Source organism: Neofelis nebulosa, chromosome 13 (genome assembly GCF_028018385.1).
Source record: "Neofelis nebulosa isolate mNeoNeb1 chromosome 13, mNeoNeb1.pri, whole genome shotgun sequence".
Taxonomy (NCBI): Eukaryota; Metazoa; Chordata; class Mammalia; order Carnivora; family Felidae; genus Neofelis; species Neofelis nebulosa.
The window spans coordinates 84,862,265-84,881,309 of record NC_080794.1 but is presented as its reverse complement, the minus strand read 5'-3'; the positions used below and the strand labels follow the sequence as shown (position 1 = coordinate 84,881,309).

Genomic DNA, 19,045 nt, shown 5'->3' with positions numbered 1-19,045 from the left:
CAAGATGGTCGCTGAGCCACAGGGAACAGTTGGGGGCGCTCTGCTTCGCCTCACGGGCACCCCACAATTCCTCAGACCACGTGGCTCTCCCAGAAAGAGGTCACGCAGAACCGGTCTACACTAGAAGTCTGTCTGCCCAAGCGGCAGCAACAGTATTCTCCGATCCCACGAGGCCGAGCTAAAAATAACTCCATCCCGACAATATTTTGAGAAATAAAGTGCCTTGAAATGTCATGGGAGGTAGCACAAACTTCTCAGGAAGTGCTTCCTTCCTCCGCCACGCCTCTGTTGCAGGAATTGAGAGGCAACCAGGGCACGCACTGGTGAGCACACCCAGGCTCTAGGATGCAGTCAGCTTTCCAACAGCTGCAGGAGCCGGGCAAGTCAGAAGCCACTCGGAGGCTCACTTTTCTGTGAGATGGGGTGGGTGGAAAGGACCCGGAGAGTTCCCGAGGGTTCTCCTAGATGTGTGAGTCTCCATGGAGTATCCGTCCCCATACCTTCACCGTCACTGGTGTCTTCCAGATCTGCACTGCCAGCCCTTCGTGGGCAGCCACGCGGTCCGGGGCAGACGTGCGTGGCCCTCTGTCTCAGGGGAGGGAGGCCTGTCCACCGTGTTCCCCTCGGCCAGGGGGGCTGAGGGGGGGTCGGAGCGGCAGTCTGCTCTCCTGAAGCTGCCGGGCGTGTGCAGACCAGGGCCTCGCAGCATCAGGCCTCTCTTTTCCTCACATCAAACATCCCACAGGGAGAAGAGAGGGCCACCGGGAGACGGCACTCTGGGAAGCAGAAGGGCAGTGGCAGGGCCGTGAGACCCACCGAGGCGAGACCTGCAGACCGCGGGAAAAGCGACAGCAAATGGCAGGGTGCTCAGCAGACCCCGCAGGGTGGGCCCAGCCCTCAGCGCCGGGGTGGGAGGCTTGGGGGGGGGGGGGGTCACCTGGGAAGGGGGAACTGGAATGGCCCAGAAGGGGGATCAGTCACAGCAGAGGACAAGGACTCTGCCAGGTCCTAAGAGGGTGTTTTCATCACCTGGGCCACACCCCCAATCTGAGCCCAACCTACACCCCATGTCTCTGCTCTGTGGCGGCTCACGCTTGGGGGTAGAAACCCACACACGCTTGTAACAGGGCAAAATAAAGCCCAGAGGCTTCTGTTTATGATGCAGTCTACATTACTCACCTCTGGCTGAGATCTCCCCGTCCCACCCCCGAGGCAGGAGGCACAGAAAGCAGGAAATGGGGAGCCCGGCTCTTAGGACCAACCCTCACGCTGGCCACCCGGCCCTCTGGCCTCAGTACCCATCTGTGAAATGGGGGCAGTGTGACGGATGAGATAAGGCGCAGGCATTATCCACAATGAGCGCAGCCCATAAACAGCACCTCGAGGCAGCCGTGCTGGGGCGCAAGAAAGAGTGGGGCTCACGCCAGCTGCCTCCGGCCTGGAGCGGGGCAGCCAGGCAGAAGGTGCCCTGGGAGGCCTGGCCTCCCCACCTCGCCTCTGCACGGCCTGCTCTGGGCGGGCATGCCCGCCGCCCACTCTCTGCAGCCCCGATTCGCGCCTCCAGCCCGAGTCCCCACTTCCGGCAACAACGGGGAGCCCTGCCACGTGGACAGAGAGTGCTAACCCCCGACACGTTCCTAGGCCCCCATGAGATCCCCAAGCTCCGTGTTCCCAGTACCTCTCTCAGCAGCAAGGAGGAGGCAGAGACGGCAGGTGGGGAAACTGAGTCTGGGCGAGCTCGCCTGGGATTCCAAGCAGAGGCTCTGCAGTCAGACACACCTGGTTCGACTCCTCAAGTTTCTCATTTAAAACCCAGAAAACTGTGTTTACCCTGCAAGCTGGTTGCACAAAGGAGGAAAAGCCCCACTGCTTACACTCGGTAAGTGCTGGATTATTCCGAAAAGATGGCTACTGGGGTGCCTGGGTGGCTCAGGTGGTTAAGCATCCGACTCTTGATTTTGGCTCAGGTTATGATCTCACAGTTTGTGAGTTCGAGCCCTGCGTCAGACTCTGCGCTAACATCGAGGAGCCTGCTTAGGTCTGTCTCTCTCTCTCTCTCTCTCTCTCTCTCTCCCCCCCCCCCATTCTCTCTGCCCCTCCCCACCCATGCTCTCTCTCTCTCTCAAAATAAATAAATAAACTTTATAAAGATGGCTATTAGTTTCATTACCTGAGCGATCAGGAGGCCTGAGCCATCACCTGGCGGTCCGTAGCAGAGGCAGGAGGCACAGTCCAGGCGCCCAGCCCCTCACAGCTCAGTCCATCCATCCCCCAGGAGCTAACGGACTACTGACAGCTTCCAACCTGACCCGTCAAGAGCCACTGTCCAAGCCGATCCTTGCCGAATCCGACCCCACTCTCCCGGCTCGGAGCGGCAACACAAGATCCGTTTTTCGATGCATCAGATTCCCAATGGTCTTCTGCCGAATGGGGGCCTGTCCTGCTTCCTGCCTGCCTTCAGAGAGTCCCTTCCACAGTGACACTGAAGCTCTCTGCTCCCCTCCCCTCCCCCAGCCCTGCCTGCCCTCAGCTCCCCCAGGCCTCGGCTTACAGAACCCCCCCCCCCCCCACCGCCGACCTGGGAGACTTGGACTTTGGTGGCTGCAGGACAGCTGGTCTCCCTGGAGCTCTTGGGTCCCTCGGCCTGCCCATCACACACGGGTCGGGGAGAAGGGCTAGAGTGTTCTCAGGCCTGCAGAGAGGAGCTTGGACACTAGGAGGCGCTACTGAGCTTCCGTCCCTGGGCGGCAGGGAGGCAGGACAGGAATTTATTTGAAACTATTTCCTATGGGGACACTGGTGCTTCCCCTCTACTGGTAGGTCCTAAACAGGTTAACCCCTTCCCCTCCTGGCTGACTCTGGCCAGAACAGGATGGGGGATGACTTCCACACGCCACCTGGATCCTGCCAGCCCCTAGATACAGTCTCCACAACACCCGTGAGGCCTCCAGGGGGACGCTGGGGAGGGAGTCCAAGGAAGGCCGGGTCCATTCGGCTGTGAGGTGGGGCTGCACACAGGGGTGGGGTGGGCCCCTTCAGCCCCCGGCTCAATTCCTAGCCTGTCTCGGCCTCTGCACCTGTAAAAGGGAGGGTGGGGTGTGGACGGGATCTGAAGACAGTGCTCCTTGAAGCTTTCGAATGCTCGGAAGAAGCAGAACCCCTTGCCTCTGCCCAGTGGAATTCACAAGGAACCCCGATACAGACAAGACAGCTGGTCCGCCTGAACCAGGAGTAGGGCCTGGAAGCCCCACAGGGATCCCCCTAATTCTCCTGAGGGGCCAGAGCAGAACTGGGGCTTGGAGCCCCGACCTGAGGACCCTGAGCCACATTCTCTGCCCTGTGGCTCGGAGCTCCCTTGGCAGCTGTGAGTGGCTCCTCCTGGCACCAGCCCCCACCCAGCAGGACCTCACGGCACACATCCCTGGTGGCCGACTTGACTGGACTGGAGCACCTGGGTGGCTCAGCCAGTTAAGCGTCCAGCTCTTGATTTAGGCTCGAGTCATGATCTCATGGTTCGTGAGATCGAGCCCCGAGTCAGGCTCTGTGCTCACAGCATGGAGCCTGCTTGGGATTCTCCCTCTCCCTCCCTCTCTGCTCCTCCCCTGCTGGCTCTCTCTCTCTCTCTCTCTCTCAAAATGAATTAATAAACATTAAAAAAATAAAAATAAAAATCCACCGGACTAACTTAAAGCCATACAGAAACAAATGGAGAGACAGTAATCACAGGGAACCCTGCACATGGTGGACTAGGGGTTCAAAGGCCAGCTCTCACCAGCTCTGTGACCCCAGGCAAGTTACTCAACCGCTCGGAAATAGGAATAGTTAGCCATCGCCTGGGGCGTATTATGCTCAGTGAAATAAGACAGTCAGAGAAAGACAGATATCATACTTTCACTCACATGTGGAATTTGAGAAACTTAACAGAAGACTACGGGGAGGGGAAGGGGAAAAGATAGTTACAAACAGAGAGGGAGGGAGGCAAACCATAAGAGACTTAAATACAGAGAACAAACTGAGGGTTGATGGGAGGGGTGCGGGGCAAGGGAGGGGAAAATGGGTGGGCATCGAGGAGGGCACTTGGGATGAGCACTGGGTGTTGTATGGAAGCAAAGAATGGTGGGAATCTACTCTGGAAGCCAAGAGCATACTGTATACAAGGTATGTTAGCTAACTTGACAATAAATTATATTACACAAGCAAAGAAAAGAACAGTTAACCATCCCACACAGCTGCTTTGAGAGTAAATGAACCAATTTCTGGTGCAAGGGGTCCCTTTTCTGCTGCGGCCAGTTTGTGTTTTCCCAACCACCTTAGGAAGAAGACACCTTACTTCACCACCCACAGTGAGGAAGCTAAAGCACAGAGAGGTTAGGTAACCAGCCCCTGGCGAAACAGCTGAGCTGGGATTCACAGCCCGGCAGGTCCCGGAACCTGCGTGCTTAACCACGAGGCTCCAAAGACCAGGGCACACGAGAAAATACTCAGATTCTGGCAAAGTCTTAATTTGGAACTATTTTCAAGGCCTAACTACTGCTTTCTTTATTTATTTATTTAACGTTTATTTACTTTCGACAGAGAGAGAGAACATGAAAGGCAGAGGGGCAGAGAGAGAAGGAGACACGGAATCCGAAGCAGGCTCCATCCAGGCTCCATCCAGGCTCTGAGCCGTCAGCACAGAGCCTGACGCGGGGCTCGAACTCACAGAGTGTGATTTCGGGACCTGAGCCGAAGTCAGACGCTTGACCGACTGAGCCAACCCAGGCGCCCCGCCTAACGGCTACTTTATGCAGCCTGATCAATGAGCTCTTCCCAGCCCTGTGTAAGCCAGAGCCAGAAGCCAGGGGACACCTCCACTCAGGCACCAGGGAGGGAGGGGACCGGGCTCATGGCAGGCTCACCTGCACCTCACGGCTTCGTAAAACCCAGATGGAGCACAGAGAGCAGCCCGCGCGGGGTCACAACGCCAGACGTTCCATCCCTTGCCCACGGGCCGCGAAGCCCAGGCCCTTCCCCGGGCCCCCAGGCCCCCCTGCCCCTGGGCCAGGGCCGGTCGGGCTGAAAGGCGCCCACCTAGGCCTCCTGCCCTTGCCGCTGCAGCTTCTGATGAGCCACTGCTGTCCCCTCCCTGCCATCAGCTCTCTTTACAACCCCAAATACAGGACATGCAAAAAAAAAAAAAACAAAAAACCAAAAATGGAGAAAAGGCTCCGGTGCTGTGCTACAAAGACCCAGGCAGATCCCGCACCTGCCTCCACCTGCCTCCGGGGCGGGGGGGACGATGATACAAGTCCCCCCGCAGTGGCCACCCAGCTGGCTCCACGAGGGGCGCCTGCTCCTGAAACACGGGCGGCCGTACCGCGGGCCTTTCTCCTGCAGCCCGCCCACCTCTCAGTCACGCGTTGGGGCCTTTAAGGGTTTCTTGCAGCGGCAGAAGGGTTCTGCTCTGGCCAGCCCGCCATCTCCAGGCTCCCATCCCGGGTCCCCTTGCGTCCCCAGCCCCCACCCCCAAACTCCGTCATTCAGAGCCTGCAGAGCGGCCAGCCCTGTGCCCGCTCGGGGCGGGACACGACGCAGGGCGAACACGGTCCCTGCCGACCGGGTGATCCCCTGGGCGGCCACCCTCACCCTACATCCCTCACCCCCTGCGTTCTGCATCTCACAGAGTCCTCTTTGAGTACCCCTCCTCCCAGCCCCTCTGGACAAACACTCTGTGCCCGGCACCGGGCTGGGAACTCCTCCTCCTCGACACTGCTGAACACACAGCGGGTGCTTGCAAAGCTGAGCTGCCTCTCAGATGTGCTCCCAGTGGCAGCAGCAGGCAGCCGACGTGGGCCACGTCTCCTAGCACGGCGGTGAGGGCGGCGGAGAGCAGGTGCCCCAGTACGCTGGGGCAGAGCCTACTGCACTCGTGCTTTTTAAAGAAAAGCCAGCTTTTCCAATCGAGCGTCTCTCCCCCGAGGGAGGCTTGTGCCGGGCCATGCTGGCGGGCTGCCACAAGGCTACAAGCAGGAAGAGGAATAAGCATGGCCGTACCCGGACTCCTCCCGCCCCGCCGTCCACGAGCACTGCCGTCCCCCCACACACGGGGAGGCCAAGAGCCGGTCTGCGAGAATGTCTTGGAAATCGGAGGACGTGGTCTCTAGGGGCGAATTTTCAAAGCGGTGCCGTGACTGTGATTCCACCCAGAGGTGGGGGCCTGGCTGGGCCTGCCCTCAGGAAGGCCCCAGAGTTCTGGAGGGTCGGGCCCGGCTGTGCTGTGCACACGTGTCATATCGCTGACCTATCCCCCCCACAGTTGGGTATTTATCGGGCTCCTCCTTTGTACCAAAGGGAGTACTTCCCCCTAAACCCTCACTTTACAGATGAGAAAACTGAGGCCTGGCGTTTCTTCCAGCTGGTAAGTGGCAGAGCCAGGACACGAGCCTGGGGCTCCCCTCTGTCTATTGTCTTCCACACTCAGCCTTCCAAGCAGCAGCCCAGGTGAGTGCCCGGAAGCCAAGGACAAATGGTCCCTTCTCCCACACGAACACGTACACGACAGGGCTAGGCTTTCATCCAGGCATAGGGACAACTGTGACAGACGAATGCCCTGGAATGGCCTTACTGGCTGGGGTGACCTTAGATGAGTCGGCTTCTTCCCCAGAAAACAGCAGACTTTCTCCGCCTACCCTGAGGCTCGGAAGGGGGCCCCAAACGTGAAAATGGCTGGGAAGCCGAAAGGCCCCTGCCAATGGAAGACGGTTGCTGCTCAGTTTCACAAATGCAGAGCGCCCAACACATGCAAGGCATCGTGGGGAAAACAAAACTGGCAAAGACTCATCCCTTCACGTACAAAGCAGGGTGGGAGACAGCAGGGAGGCGGACGAGGCAGCGGAAGTCTGGGATCTTCCCCCCCTTCCTTGTAGGAGTGTAGCCCATGGCGCCTGGGCATGGGAAGGGGACCAGGGACCCAGGGGAGGGGGCCCTGGGGCAGCGGGCGGGGGAGGAGCAGGTACTCAGCAGCCGGGCAAGGTCAGGTTGGCTACATTCAGGGGGACTGAGCAAATACGTAAATGGAGAGAGAATAACGTAAAGCAGGCTTCTCCCTGTAGAAGGAAGGCACAAATGTGCAAAAGCGTAAGGCTGGGATGAGCCCTGTGGTGTCGGACTAGAATCAGAGGTACTGGTGTGAGTGTGCTGTTTCTGGTAGTACAGATTCACAGGTGCTGATGGGTGGACGTGTGAGTTGCAAGTGCACGTGTCCTACTTCTGTCCGCACAGAGGGTCTCAGAACAGCGACCCCCCCCCACCCAGGCATGGGAAGACCGCCTCGTGCCCTAGGGTTCCATTCTAAATATCACTCTCCACTAAAAGGAACTAGGGCTCCTTGAGAAATGGGCGGCTCCAGGGCTGACGCAAAGACAGAATATTATGAACCTGAAACATCTCTTTGTGCCAGAAAAGTAAGGAAGGGCTCAGAGAACGGTGGGGATGTGTCCAAAGGACTCAGCTGCCGCTAGCCACGTCGGGGACCACGTGAGCACCGGAATAAATGACAGGAGGAACAGATGATAACCCACTGAACTGAACAGAATTCCGCAAGTCCGCACGGGTATAAATAAACGGGGAGGAGAAAACATTCTTCTTTACGGTAGAATGCCGACATCAAGCGTAAGAACGAAAAATGCAATTACTTAGCAACCGTCACAGAAATAGTTAATTCAAGGAGCAGTAACAGACCTTAGAGACAACGGATAGAAGCAGGGTGAGGACTGGGATTGTACATCCTCCAAGTGTCACCCCGCAAATCGTCATACCTCACAAAGGGGGAGAAAAGCCCATACCTTTGCATAAATTTACAGCGGTCCCCATCTTAATCGGTCAACATCAACACCATCGATACTGCTGGAGGCCTCCCGACAGGATGCGCCCAGAAGCACACAGCACCACTTCTGTGATATTCTGGCCCAAAGGGCACAACGCAGGTCGTATCGCGGGGAGACATCAGATGAAGTGGGAGCCCCGTGATCCTCAAAGGTGTCAACGTCCTGAGAGCTGAGGCAAGGGCCAGCGAAGCAGTCTAGAAACAGGACCACACAGCTGCCTGCCCCCGGACCAGACGCTCCTCTCTACAAAGAACATCACGGATCTACCGGTGAAACCTCCCAGGTCCAGCCCTGGGAGACCAGTACGTGGAATTGTTTCTATTCTGGAAATCTCAGAAAAGGTTTGGAAACAAGGAGGCCGTGGGAAGCCCCGGCAGTGGCAGACGATTCTCCTGGAGGTGAGGTGTGTCTGGGGCACGACAGACAGGGCCCTGGGGTGAGGTCCAGCCCGGGCTCCAGCCTGCCATGGGGTGACCCCTGCCCTGGAGACAGTCCCTCTGGGACTCTCAGCTCATCCTCATATGAAGCCAGGGGTCCCCTAAGGGCCCTTCCGTGTGGGAGGACCTGGGAGTTCCTTCACTAGGGAAGGCCTTGAAGGCAGGATTCAGGCAACTGAGGAAGGATACGGTAGGACAGGTGGTTGGGCACAGCACCAACGAAGCCTTAGGGGTGGGATGGGGCAGAAGGGGCTGGAGCGGCTCGAGGACCCCCAGGCCTGCTGCCCCAGCCACAGCACAGACACCGGCTGCTGCAAGAGGAAAACGGGGCATGCAGGCAGGTGTGGCCGGCATGTGGGCTGGGTGCGAGTGCATGTGGGTGTGCCAGCACGCCCATCCATGTGTGCTGCTCGAGGGGGCCTGGGTGTGGGGGGCGGGGGGGAGGGCTGGGTGCGTATTTGTGTGTGTGGGACCTGGGTATGCACATGTGAGGGTGCGGGACCCAGCCGTGAGTGTGTTGCGGGTGTGAGCGTAGGGGACACGGCGCGTCACGTGTGAGTGGGTGTGCACGCGGCCCCTCCCGGTACCGGCAGCACGGCGCCCTCTAGCGGCCGCAGCAGGAAGCAGTGTGCGAGGAAGGGAAAGTGAAAGCGGGCCCTAGCAGACCGGGAAGGAGGCGGTGAGGCCCAGGGCAGACGCGATGGGCAGGGGGTGAAAACAGGAGGAAAGAGCAGAGGAGAAAACCGGAGGAGAACGCAGAGAAGGCCAGGCTGCACTTCTCCCGGCGTTCTCCTCAGGGACTAATGTGTCTCCAAGGCTGACACTGACCTTCTTGGGTGACCCGGGGCACTGGCCTCACACGACACCATGGGGCTGGCTTGGCCCTTCAGCTAGGGGAGCCTCCAGACCTTCCGATGCCCCTCCTCCAGTCAGGGCTGGCTCAGGCCCCTCTGCCAGGGACACACCCTAACCCCCCACCCCATTCCGGGGTCTACAGTCCAAAAGGCCAGAGAAAACGGCCCGGGCACCCTCTCTGTGCCGGGGAGGCTGGGATCCCATCCTTGGGTGGCCACTCTTCCACAGGTCAAAATAGGTGTACCGACCCCCCTGCCCTGTCTGGGCCTCAGTTTCCACGTCTACAAATGGGAAGCGGGGCCACTAAATCTCTGTGTGTGTCAGCAGGGAGATAGGACAAGCCTCTCGGGGCTGGCCCAGGCACCACAGGTTCCTAGGAAGCTAGCTCCAGGGGCTGGGAGGCTAACTTCTGGGCCGCCCCCAGGCCTCAGGGCCTCACTCTGTGGCCACCTCCCGGCCTCACCTGGGACCCCCTTCCAGTGCCCCACAGGGCCTGGCCAAGCTGTCCACAGTTTGAAAACCTTTCCTTCTTGCCCAGGACATGAAGCAGGCTTGGTCAGGGACCAAGAAGGATAATGACGGTCAGGTACCACAAAGGGTTACTACTTCCTGTGCTGTCCCCCGACCACCAGCCAATCAAAGAGCAGGTACACCAAGCAGGTGTGGAGGGAGCCAAACCCAGGCAAAGCCAGAGGGCAGGGCCCAGATGGGCGTGTCTGCCCCTGCCTATCCCACCCTCGCAGCCACTGATGCCACCACACGTGCCCACCTCTGCCTCTCCTGTGCCTTCTCTCCCGAGGCCCCTCTGGGTCCCTCCCCAGTCTCTGGGTGGCATCACTGCCCCTGAGGGTGTCGACACTGCCCCTGAGGGCTCTAGGCGCATAAACTGGGGAGAACACGGGCCTCCCGATGCAAGACAGCCAAGTGGTGAAGAGGCTGGAGGCAAGTGGGGCCCTGCCCACTGCGGGGGGAGCATAAACCCGCACAACCGATTTGGAAGTGTGGCATTGTCTGGTAAAGCTGACCCTGCGTATTCCCCACGACGCGGCAATTCCAGCTTTAGCGGATTGACACTACAAGGACTCATGCCCACGTGCCCACGAAACATGGATCAGACGTTCCTGGAAGTACTTCAAAGAAAGCTTAAACCAGGACCCACCCAAGTGTGCCCTCCGGGGGAGGGGAAGAGAGAGGTGTGTTCATACCAGGGAGGATGAACCAGCTATGGCCAGGTGAAACAGGCAGTAACACCAGTTAGATGAAGGTCAGCCCAGGAAAACCCAGCTGCATTCTTGGGGGAAGCCGACCACATGGGAGAACCACAGAGAACACCGCGAAGCAGTCCCCAGGCAGGGCGCCATGGAGCCCTCTGGCTTTCCAGCCCCACGGGGGCCCGCAGAGCACAAGGTTTTCTCTGGCTCTTCGCTGGGGTCTGTGTGTCACGAGTGCCATCTGCAGGGAACAGGGGGAGGTGCAGGGACCCCCGTGCCCAACAGAAATGCGCTGAGCCCTGATGTGAGCCGGGGAGGCAAGCAAGAACTTTCTAGCAGCTACATTGGCAAAAATTAAAACAGGCAGGTGAAATTAACATAAAATATTAGCACTGGAGCGTGTAATCGGTACAAAAAATTACTCACGAGCTTTTTCACATTCTTTCTCTACCATTCAGTCTTGGAAATCTGTCTTGTGCGTCCAGCACATCTCGATTTTGACCAGCCACAGTTCAAGTACTCGGCAGCCACCGGCAACACATGACCACCGTCCTCAACAGCGTGGCTCTGGAGAGCGGCCAGGGCCGAGAGGCCTCCCACCTGCCCTCCCGCACACAGAGCCCAGCCTCCTGTTCTGCCCTGTGGCCTCCTTCTCAGATGGCTCATTTGCTGCCTTACCTGTGACAGTGGTCTTCTCACTCTGCCCTGTGTGCTGACAAAAGCTGATTTACATCCTTACAACAAACAAATAAAAAGATACAAAATTTTGGGGTGCCTTCCTTTGAGGGCCTGGGGAAGAAAGAGGGCCTAGATCTCAGGTGTGCCAAGGGGCTTTAAGAGAGTCTCTAGTGCCCCGGGAGGATCCAGGAGGTGGCTGGCAGGGCAAGCGTTCCTCACTCCCCTTGCATCCACTTGGGCCCCAAACCCACAGGTCTCTTGGCTCTCGCACACGGGAGAGGGGCCTCACAGTGAACAGGTCCTTCTAATCCATTTCCTGGACCCTGTGAAAACAGATCGCTCAGGACAGATGCAACCCCCCACCCCAATCCAAGTACCCCTGGGTAACCGTGTTTTAACCAAGTCTCTGCAGCATCCACAAAACTGTACTTTCTCTTCATGGCCACCATCAAAACCATCTAGAACAAGTCAAGACAATGCTCTAACGTCTAAGACACCCTCAACGGCCCCACAAGCCAAACCCGGACACCACAGGGCACCTCCACGTGCCCACAAGCACCTGACCCCTGAGAGGTGCCCATCGGCAACCTGACCAAGACTAGGCTGACTTTTGACCCAGGAAAGAAACACGGCTTCTCTGGACACAGCGGTTCGGTTCCAAGGTGTCCCTGACCAAGGATGTGCCATCTCTAGCTTCTCTGTCTCCCACGAACTGAGAAGACAGAGCAAAAGGAGACGGAGGGTGATCAGGGAGGGCCGAGGGCCCACAATCTGTAAACCGCCCCCCCACCCCCCCACTGACTACTTTGCCCAAAATGGGCCTGCCCTTCTGTGGCCTGGGGCAGCTGGAGCCTTTGTTCTCTTGTCTCCACACTAAACCCTATTCAAATCCCAGCTGTGAAACTTGGCCCCTGTATCTTTTGATACTTTACCTGACCTATGAAAAGGTCAGCTAGGCCCCTCCTTAGAGGACAGTTATATAAAGGTCAGCAGATAACCACATCCTGTTCTTTTTGGAAAGAAAACGAAACGAAAACTGGGACACCCCGGGAATCCATGGAGGCAGGCAGGCAGATGAACTTGACCATGTGCAGGGACACTCACCTGAACTTGCCCGTCCGCACCTGCAGGGCTCTCATCCCGCACCGCTGGGCACCACCGACGTCACCCACGATATCGTCTCCAATCATGATGGCCTGCCAGGCAGGGAAATGAGCTCAGAAGTGATGTCAGGAGAGTTTATTCCTGTGCTCCTTCAGCTGTTTTGACATAATCAACTGCTTGATTTGATGTTTAAAACTACTACCATACAAATTAGGCAAGGCAATATTGTCATCGTATTGATTAAAAGTCAACCCACCTTGAATATATCTCCTGCTGCCCACTCTCCCACCTCCCAAGAGCCGAGTGGCTCTGAACAGCGCATACGTGGGCAATCTGAAATCAGTCCTCAGGTGTCAAAGTGATAACGGTGTCACAAGGCCACGTGGGGAGGCTGACACAGATTCGCCTCTACTTGAACACAGGCTGAACTTTACCTGCAGCTAAAAACTCCGTAACCAGGTGCCAACCACTAGCCCTGTGAAAATTAACTAAATTTCTGGCAAATCTTTGTAGCTCACAGTTTAGGACTTTTTGCTTTCAATAATGAGGGTACTACCTATAAAACCAAAATAATATGCAAACAAAAATACACACACACGCGCACACACACACACACACACACACACACACAAAGGAAACGCTTGCAGCCCGGTGATCATTTCAAAAAGCAGCCTCTGGGATATACTCTCCCACCCGACACAACATGAAAACCAGACAAATTATGTGAAACAACAGTTTTCAAGTCACTGGACATCAAGCAATGAAGGGCAATGATTTCTAGGACACAGGAAACATAGGAGGTGAACCCCACGAGTATATTCAGTTTCCAGACTGCGGGTGCAGGGAGGGAGAACCACACGGAGCCTGGCAGACTCCCCGAATGGAGGGAAAGAGCTAAGGGCTGGGAGACCAAGGCAGCTGAAGTTCCCAGGATGGAGTATCAGAGAGGAGGGGACTACCAAGAGTAGAAGGGCACAGATCCACAGAGGGTCCCTCTGAATGAGGCAGCATTCTGCAGACTGCTGATCAGCACACGTGAGTGAGGAAACCACCCGAGGCCAGGGAAAGAATCACACTGCAAAATGAAAGAAAACAGTGCCCGGACCTCACACAGGGTTGGGAATAGTGCCTGTTCCCACCAGCCAGACTGGAAAATCTCATCATTCACAGGGCACTGGGTAGTGTTCTCAGGAGCATCTTGCCTTCGTAGTGGGGAGTAATTAGTCTTAGACCAAACCCTGCTCTGGCACTGCCTCCCAAGTCTCTAAAGCAAGACCTGGAAGGATCAAACTGTTTCCAAGTCATTTAAGTGCATCCCAGAACAAAGTGCATACGAAAATATCCAGAACCCTCCCCCTCCGAAAAGTAGAATTTGCAACGTCTGGCAACTAATTTAAAAAAGCGATCAGACATGCAACGAAGGCAAACATCACACATAATGAACAGAAAACTCAATCCATCTAAACTGACCCAGAACTCACACAGATGTGGGAATTAGCAGACAAAGACATTAAATTAGTTACTGCAACTATCTTACATATGTTCCAAATGTCAAGTAGGGACATGGAAGATAAAAGAAAAGATCCAAATTGAACCTCTAGAGATGGAAACTACATCAGATTGTTTTTCCGACAGAGAACTGCTTTTATTTTTAGTTACTAATAACAGCGCAATTTACTGACATTTACAACTAATCGCAAGTGTGCGGTACTAAATAATGCCTACATTTTATTTATACTGGTAGCACCTGAAATACATTATGTCTGGAATGGAAAATCTGCCGAATGAAATTAATAATGGATTACACAACACGGAAGAAAAGATTAACGAACTTGAAGATATAGCAATAGAAACCATCCAAAATGAAACCAAGAGAAAAAAGTAACTTAACAAAAATGAACAGAACATCATCAAGCTAGGACATGACTTCAAAGGGCCTGATACACGTGTAATTGGAAGACGAGAGGAGGTGACAGAAATAAAATGTGACTTCCTAGTGGCTAAAAATTTTCTAAACACAATAAAACTGATAAGTCCACAGATCCAAGACCCCAATCAACACCAAACACAAGAAACATGAGGAAAATTACATTAAGGCACAACATAATCAAACTACTCAAAGTCAGGGACAAAGCAAAAATCTTAAAAGCTGCTGAAGCAAGAAAAAAGTACTGTTACACAGTAAGAAACAAAGATAAGACATGAGATTTTCCACTGGAAACAATGCAGGTGAGAAGATGGTGGGGCGCCATCTTTAAAGTACTGAGAGAGGGAAATGCCAACCTAGAATTCTATACCCAGCAAAAGTATCCTTCAAAAACAAAGGCAAAATAAAGGCATTTTCAGATATCTTAAGCTTAAAGGCATCATCACCAACAGATCCACACAAAAGAAATGTAATAGGAAGTCTCTTAGGCAAAAGGAAAATGGTACTAAGTGGAAATATGGATCTGCACAAAGGGACAGAGAAAGAGTGATCCATGGCATATGTTGATCTCTTCTTCTACCAGCCAACTCCTAACAGGCTTTCAAGACCACCACCTTTGAACCCAGCTGGGATCTGAGGCCCCCCCAAAACTCTCTGGTTACCCCCTGGCACGTCCCCTACTGCATTGTACTGGTTCACTCATCGTTCTTTTCTAGAAACGTGTGAGCTCCTGCAGGCAGGGCTATGGGCTGATGCTGGCACTTAGCTGATATCCAAAAACTTGACTGGATCAGTGTCCTAATTTAAGGCATGGCTGCCGACGTCAGGAGACACTTAGGAGGTACAGCCAATAGGTCTCCTCACTGGTCACCAAAGTAGAGTCTACTTCAGTGCTGCCTGAACTTTAGTCATTACTGGGTCTCCTTTTGCGATATCCACATGTATTACTAATATTATTGTTTACGTTGATTCATACTTTCTTACATATGTACTTTTTTTTTTTTAACGTTTATTTATTTTTGAGACAGAGAGAGACAGAGCATGAACAGGGGAGGGGCAGAAAGAGAGGGAGACACAGAATCTGAAACAGGCTCCAGGCTCTGAGCTGTCAGCACAGAGCCCGACACGGGGCTCGAACTCACAGACCATGAGATCATGACCTGAGCCGAAGTCAGACGCTTAACCGACCAAGCCACCCAGGCGCCCCACATATGTACTTTTAAAGAAAAAAAGAACAGCTTCCCTCACTTAACTACCACAAAACTCTGATTAAAAGCTTCAAAATATTCTCAGGACAAGATTCTGCTAGTGGAAGAAAAATCGGACGCCTTAGACATCAAACATGCTCCAGATCTGTTCTCAAGTCCAGTTGGGATTTTACGTGGTTGGAGGCCAGATGGGTCTGAGAAACCGGACTCCACGTGACAAGACGGGTGTCCTGATGCCGACAGGGTGGAAGCTTCGAAACTGACAGTCACTCCACAAGTCTCCCCTCTGGAATTCAGATGCCAGGTGTGGGTGGCTAATCAGCGAATAGATACACCAGCCAAAATCAAGGACAATCCAAACGATGACTGTGAGGCGTTCACACTGGGGAAATGAATTTGGACTCTGCCTGTAAGGACAGGAGTCCGCAAGGAACATGTCTCCCATCTCAGAGTGGGGGATATAGGGCAGTGGAAGCAGAGGCAGGCCTTGTGTGACCAGCAGAATGGACAGACTGAGCTCAGGTTTCAGATGGGGCCAGAGCAACCAGGCTCAAACTCCAGCTCTGTTAGCTGCTAGTTCTGTGGTCTTGGGCGAGGCTCCGCTTCAATCTGTGAAAGGGGTCTAAGTGGTGTGGCATTTAAATGAAACCATATCAATTACGCATCGAGGACAGTGCCTGCACATAAGTTATCTGCATATGTTTAAAAGGAAAAACACACTAGGAAATGTTTTGTTGGGGAAATTCCTGATCTAGCCCTGTTGGAGACAGTCCAGTCTCTATGATGGCACTCTTGCCTCCAGTGACCCAGCACTTTTGTATTAAGCCCCTGTGGGGGGCAGGCAGTAGGGACACAGGGGATCAAAGAGACACAGTCCCTGCCTTCATGAAGCTCCTGGTTGAATACAGAAGACAGACGTTCATCAGACAATTTCATAAATACGTAGCCAAGACCTGTGATAAGGTGCAGGAGGCTGTGAGGTATAGTGGTCAGGGAAGGCTTCCTGGAGGACGTGAGGTTTTGAGCTTCAACCTGAAGGGCAAGAGGGGCCGGCCAGGTTAGGAGGTAGGGGCACTCCCAGCAGGGGACCCCATATGTGTGCTAACAACCCATCTGCCGCCCTTCCCCAGGGCAGGGCCATACAATGCATTCCACAAAGCACAGGCTAATAAGCCCAAAGCGACTGTCCTTGGAAACATCTGAGCAGGCATTCAAATAACTGGAGAAATCATGAAGAGTTTGTGGAAAAGGCCAAAGACGTAGCTGGTGCCACTCTGGGGGTCAGAGAGGTAGTTCCAGGTAAACACGAGGCTCTTCTAACAACCAACACAGGCTGCCTCGGAGGTACCACTCAATCATATTCAAGCAGAGGCTGAAGGGGCCTTCATCAGGGAGGCCCCAGGTAGAAGCTCGGACATGGACAATGACCACCAGCACTGAGACCTCTGCCAACGGCTAGCGGTCACAGCCGCCTGCCACATGCATGAGGAACTTGAAAAAAACTGCATTTCTTCCAGCGAATATTCTAAACTTCATACGCTTCACCAATGGCCTCTGATCTTATCTCCAATCCCACGTTTTCCAAAGTCAGTTTTGCACACGGGTGACACGCTGTTTGATTTTAGGTACAACACGGACACGCATTTTAATGTAACCGTTTTGCATTTATTTTTAGAGTAATCTCTATGGTAAGTAAGGGATTCTGGTTTTCCATTTAAAGGAGTGATCAAAGGTCCTTTTATTTATTTATTATTTTTTTTAAGTTTATTTATTTTGAGAAAGTGAGAGAGAGTGTGAGCAGGGGAGGGGCAGAGAGAGGAGAGAGAGAGAGAATCCCAAGCAGGCTCAGAACTGTCAGCGTGGAAAGCCCAGTGCAGGGCTTGAACTCATGAACCTCAAGATCATGACCTGAGCCAACACCGAGTTGGTCGCTCAACCAACCGATCCACCAAGATGCCCCCAAAGTTCCTTTTAAAATACACTTATTTAAGTTTTTAAAAATGAATCGATTTAAGGGGTGCCTGGGTGGCTCAATCGGTTAAGCATCCGACTTCAGCTCAGGTCATGATCTCATGGTCCATGAGTTTGAGCCCCGCATCGGGCTCTGTGCTGTCAGTTCAGAGCCTGGAACCTGCTTTGGATTCTGTCTCCCTCTCTCTCTGCCCCTCCCCCACTCATGTTCTGTCTCTATCAAAAAATGAATAAACATTAAAAAAAATTTTTTTTAATTCCATCGATTTAAAGAAAAATTAAGTGAGTAATAGTGCCAGTGCCAAGTACCCAGGTACGGTAAAAATTGGAAATTTCTTCTAGGATGACTGTTGGCTTGGGAGAGCACTGCCAAATACAAATGGGTTGCTTTTTTTTTTCTTAGTGTTTACTTATTTTTGAGAGGGGGGAGAGGCAGAGAGAGAGGGAGACACAGGATCCGAAGCAGGCTCCGGGCTCTGTGCTGTCACAGAGAGCCCGACGCGGGGCTCGAACCCATGAACCACAAGATCATGACCTGAGTGGAAGCTGGACACAACTGACTGAGCCACCCAGGCCCCCAAATCCAAATACAAGAAAACAGCCAGGGGGCTACGTGTGCCTCCTGACAAGAGCAGCAGGGCTCACACACGGGTGGTCCTGCAAGCCAGGGTCACCCGGGCCACCACACGGCTCCTCCGGGAGGAGGGCGCCGGACCAGCCACGAGGCCCAGGATGAGATTCTGCTTTCTGCCCTTTCGAGGCCTCTGAACGTTCCTAGCCTTCCAACCTAGGGCCCTGTCCATTGCTACCGGAGGCTCCGGGGGCCATCTTGCTAGAAGTAACTTGGAAATGAAACAGGTCTTCCAACGAATCCGTGTCAAGCCTGATGCCTTCCACGCTTCTGGGGAAAAGAAGATTTTGTGCACACGTTCCCCCAAGGCAGTAGAAAGTCTTCGCCCTCGGAACACAGCCTCCCGGGGCTTCCTGGGCAAGGCCATTTGCTGCTGTGACCCACAAAGGCGGAAGCAGAGATCTGGGCCCTTGGAGGAAGAACTCTGGAGAAGCGGCCGCTGTACTCGGTCACGACGAGCCGATGCCCGATCCGGGCGGCACCCCGAAGCCGCGTGTGAGGCTGGGGGAGCGCAGGGGTGCCGGGGACGCTGCGGGGCGTGCAGCTGCCCGGAGCAGTGATGCCTGTCCGGGCCAGCTTGTGGGCTCCGCAAACCAAAATGCACTGGGGCCTCCGGGGATTTCACAGATTTACTATCGGTGAAGGGCAATGATCACGCGACGAGGGGCAATTATTGCCAAATCATTTAGGATTTAAAAAATCATTGGCAAGAAGATAGAGGTCAAGAGGTGCGCCGTCGGGGGAAATAAAAAACCCCTACCTGTCAGGCCCGGGATGCACTTCCTTTCTGACTGCAATACGGTGAAGGCAGGGCAGAGGCACCCGGCGAGGCTGGACTCCCAGGGAACACGGAGACCCGGAGAGCCGGAGGGAGCACTGAGCCCCGCAGGCAGGTCTTCCGGTCTGAGCTTTCAAGCAGCTTCGTTCACGTTTCTTCAATCTTTGCCTGCCAGCACCTCCTTACCGTCTGCCAGGGGAAGAACCCGCGCTGACAGGTGACCGTGTTTGGGAGCAAGCCCACCTGTCATACACTTTCTGGTCGCCCCAGGACTCTGCCCAGGAGCTCTTCTCCCTCTCCCAGGGCAGCACAGCAGGGCTGGCGGTGAAGGAGCCGGGGGCTCAGTCCGGATCTCAGCCCCGAGGGGCACACACCCCTCC

General features: G+C 54.7%; 1 protein-coding gene and 1 long non-coding RNA gene across 5 annotated transcripts in view; one reads left to right on the top strand and one right to left on the bottom strand.

Moving 5' to 3' along the window:
* LHPP (phospholysine phosphohistidine inorganic pyrophosphate phosphatase) overlaps nt 1-19,045 on the bottom strand; it is a 119,086-nt gene that overhangs the window by 60,585 nt on the left and 39,456 nt on the right. The window contains exons 6-7 of one of the 4 annotated variants that reach the window (XM_058698051.1): nt 12,151-12,242; nt 2,891-3,077 (exon numbers count right to left, since the gene is read on the bottom strand). The exons of 2 other annotated variants lie outside the window; for them this stretch is intronic. In XM_058698051.1, the coding sequence (XP_058554034.1) occupies nt 2,915-3,077; nt 12,151-12,242 (255 nt within the window). In that variant the 3' untranslated portion in view covers nt 2,891-2,914. Of the gene's footprint in view, nt 1-2,890; nt 3,078-12,150; nt 12,243-19,045 lie in introns of those variants that run through there. One more of the 4 variants, XM_058698048.1, reaches the window with a different exon arrangement.
* Nucleotides 10,024-11,134, top strand: LOC131493523 (uncharacterized). Its single transcript, XR_009252723.1, has 2 exons — nt 10,024-10,350; nt 10,827-11,134. It is a non-coding gene; the product is annotated as an uncharacterized LOC131493523 (long non-coding RNA).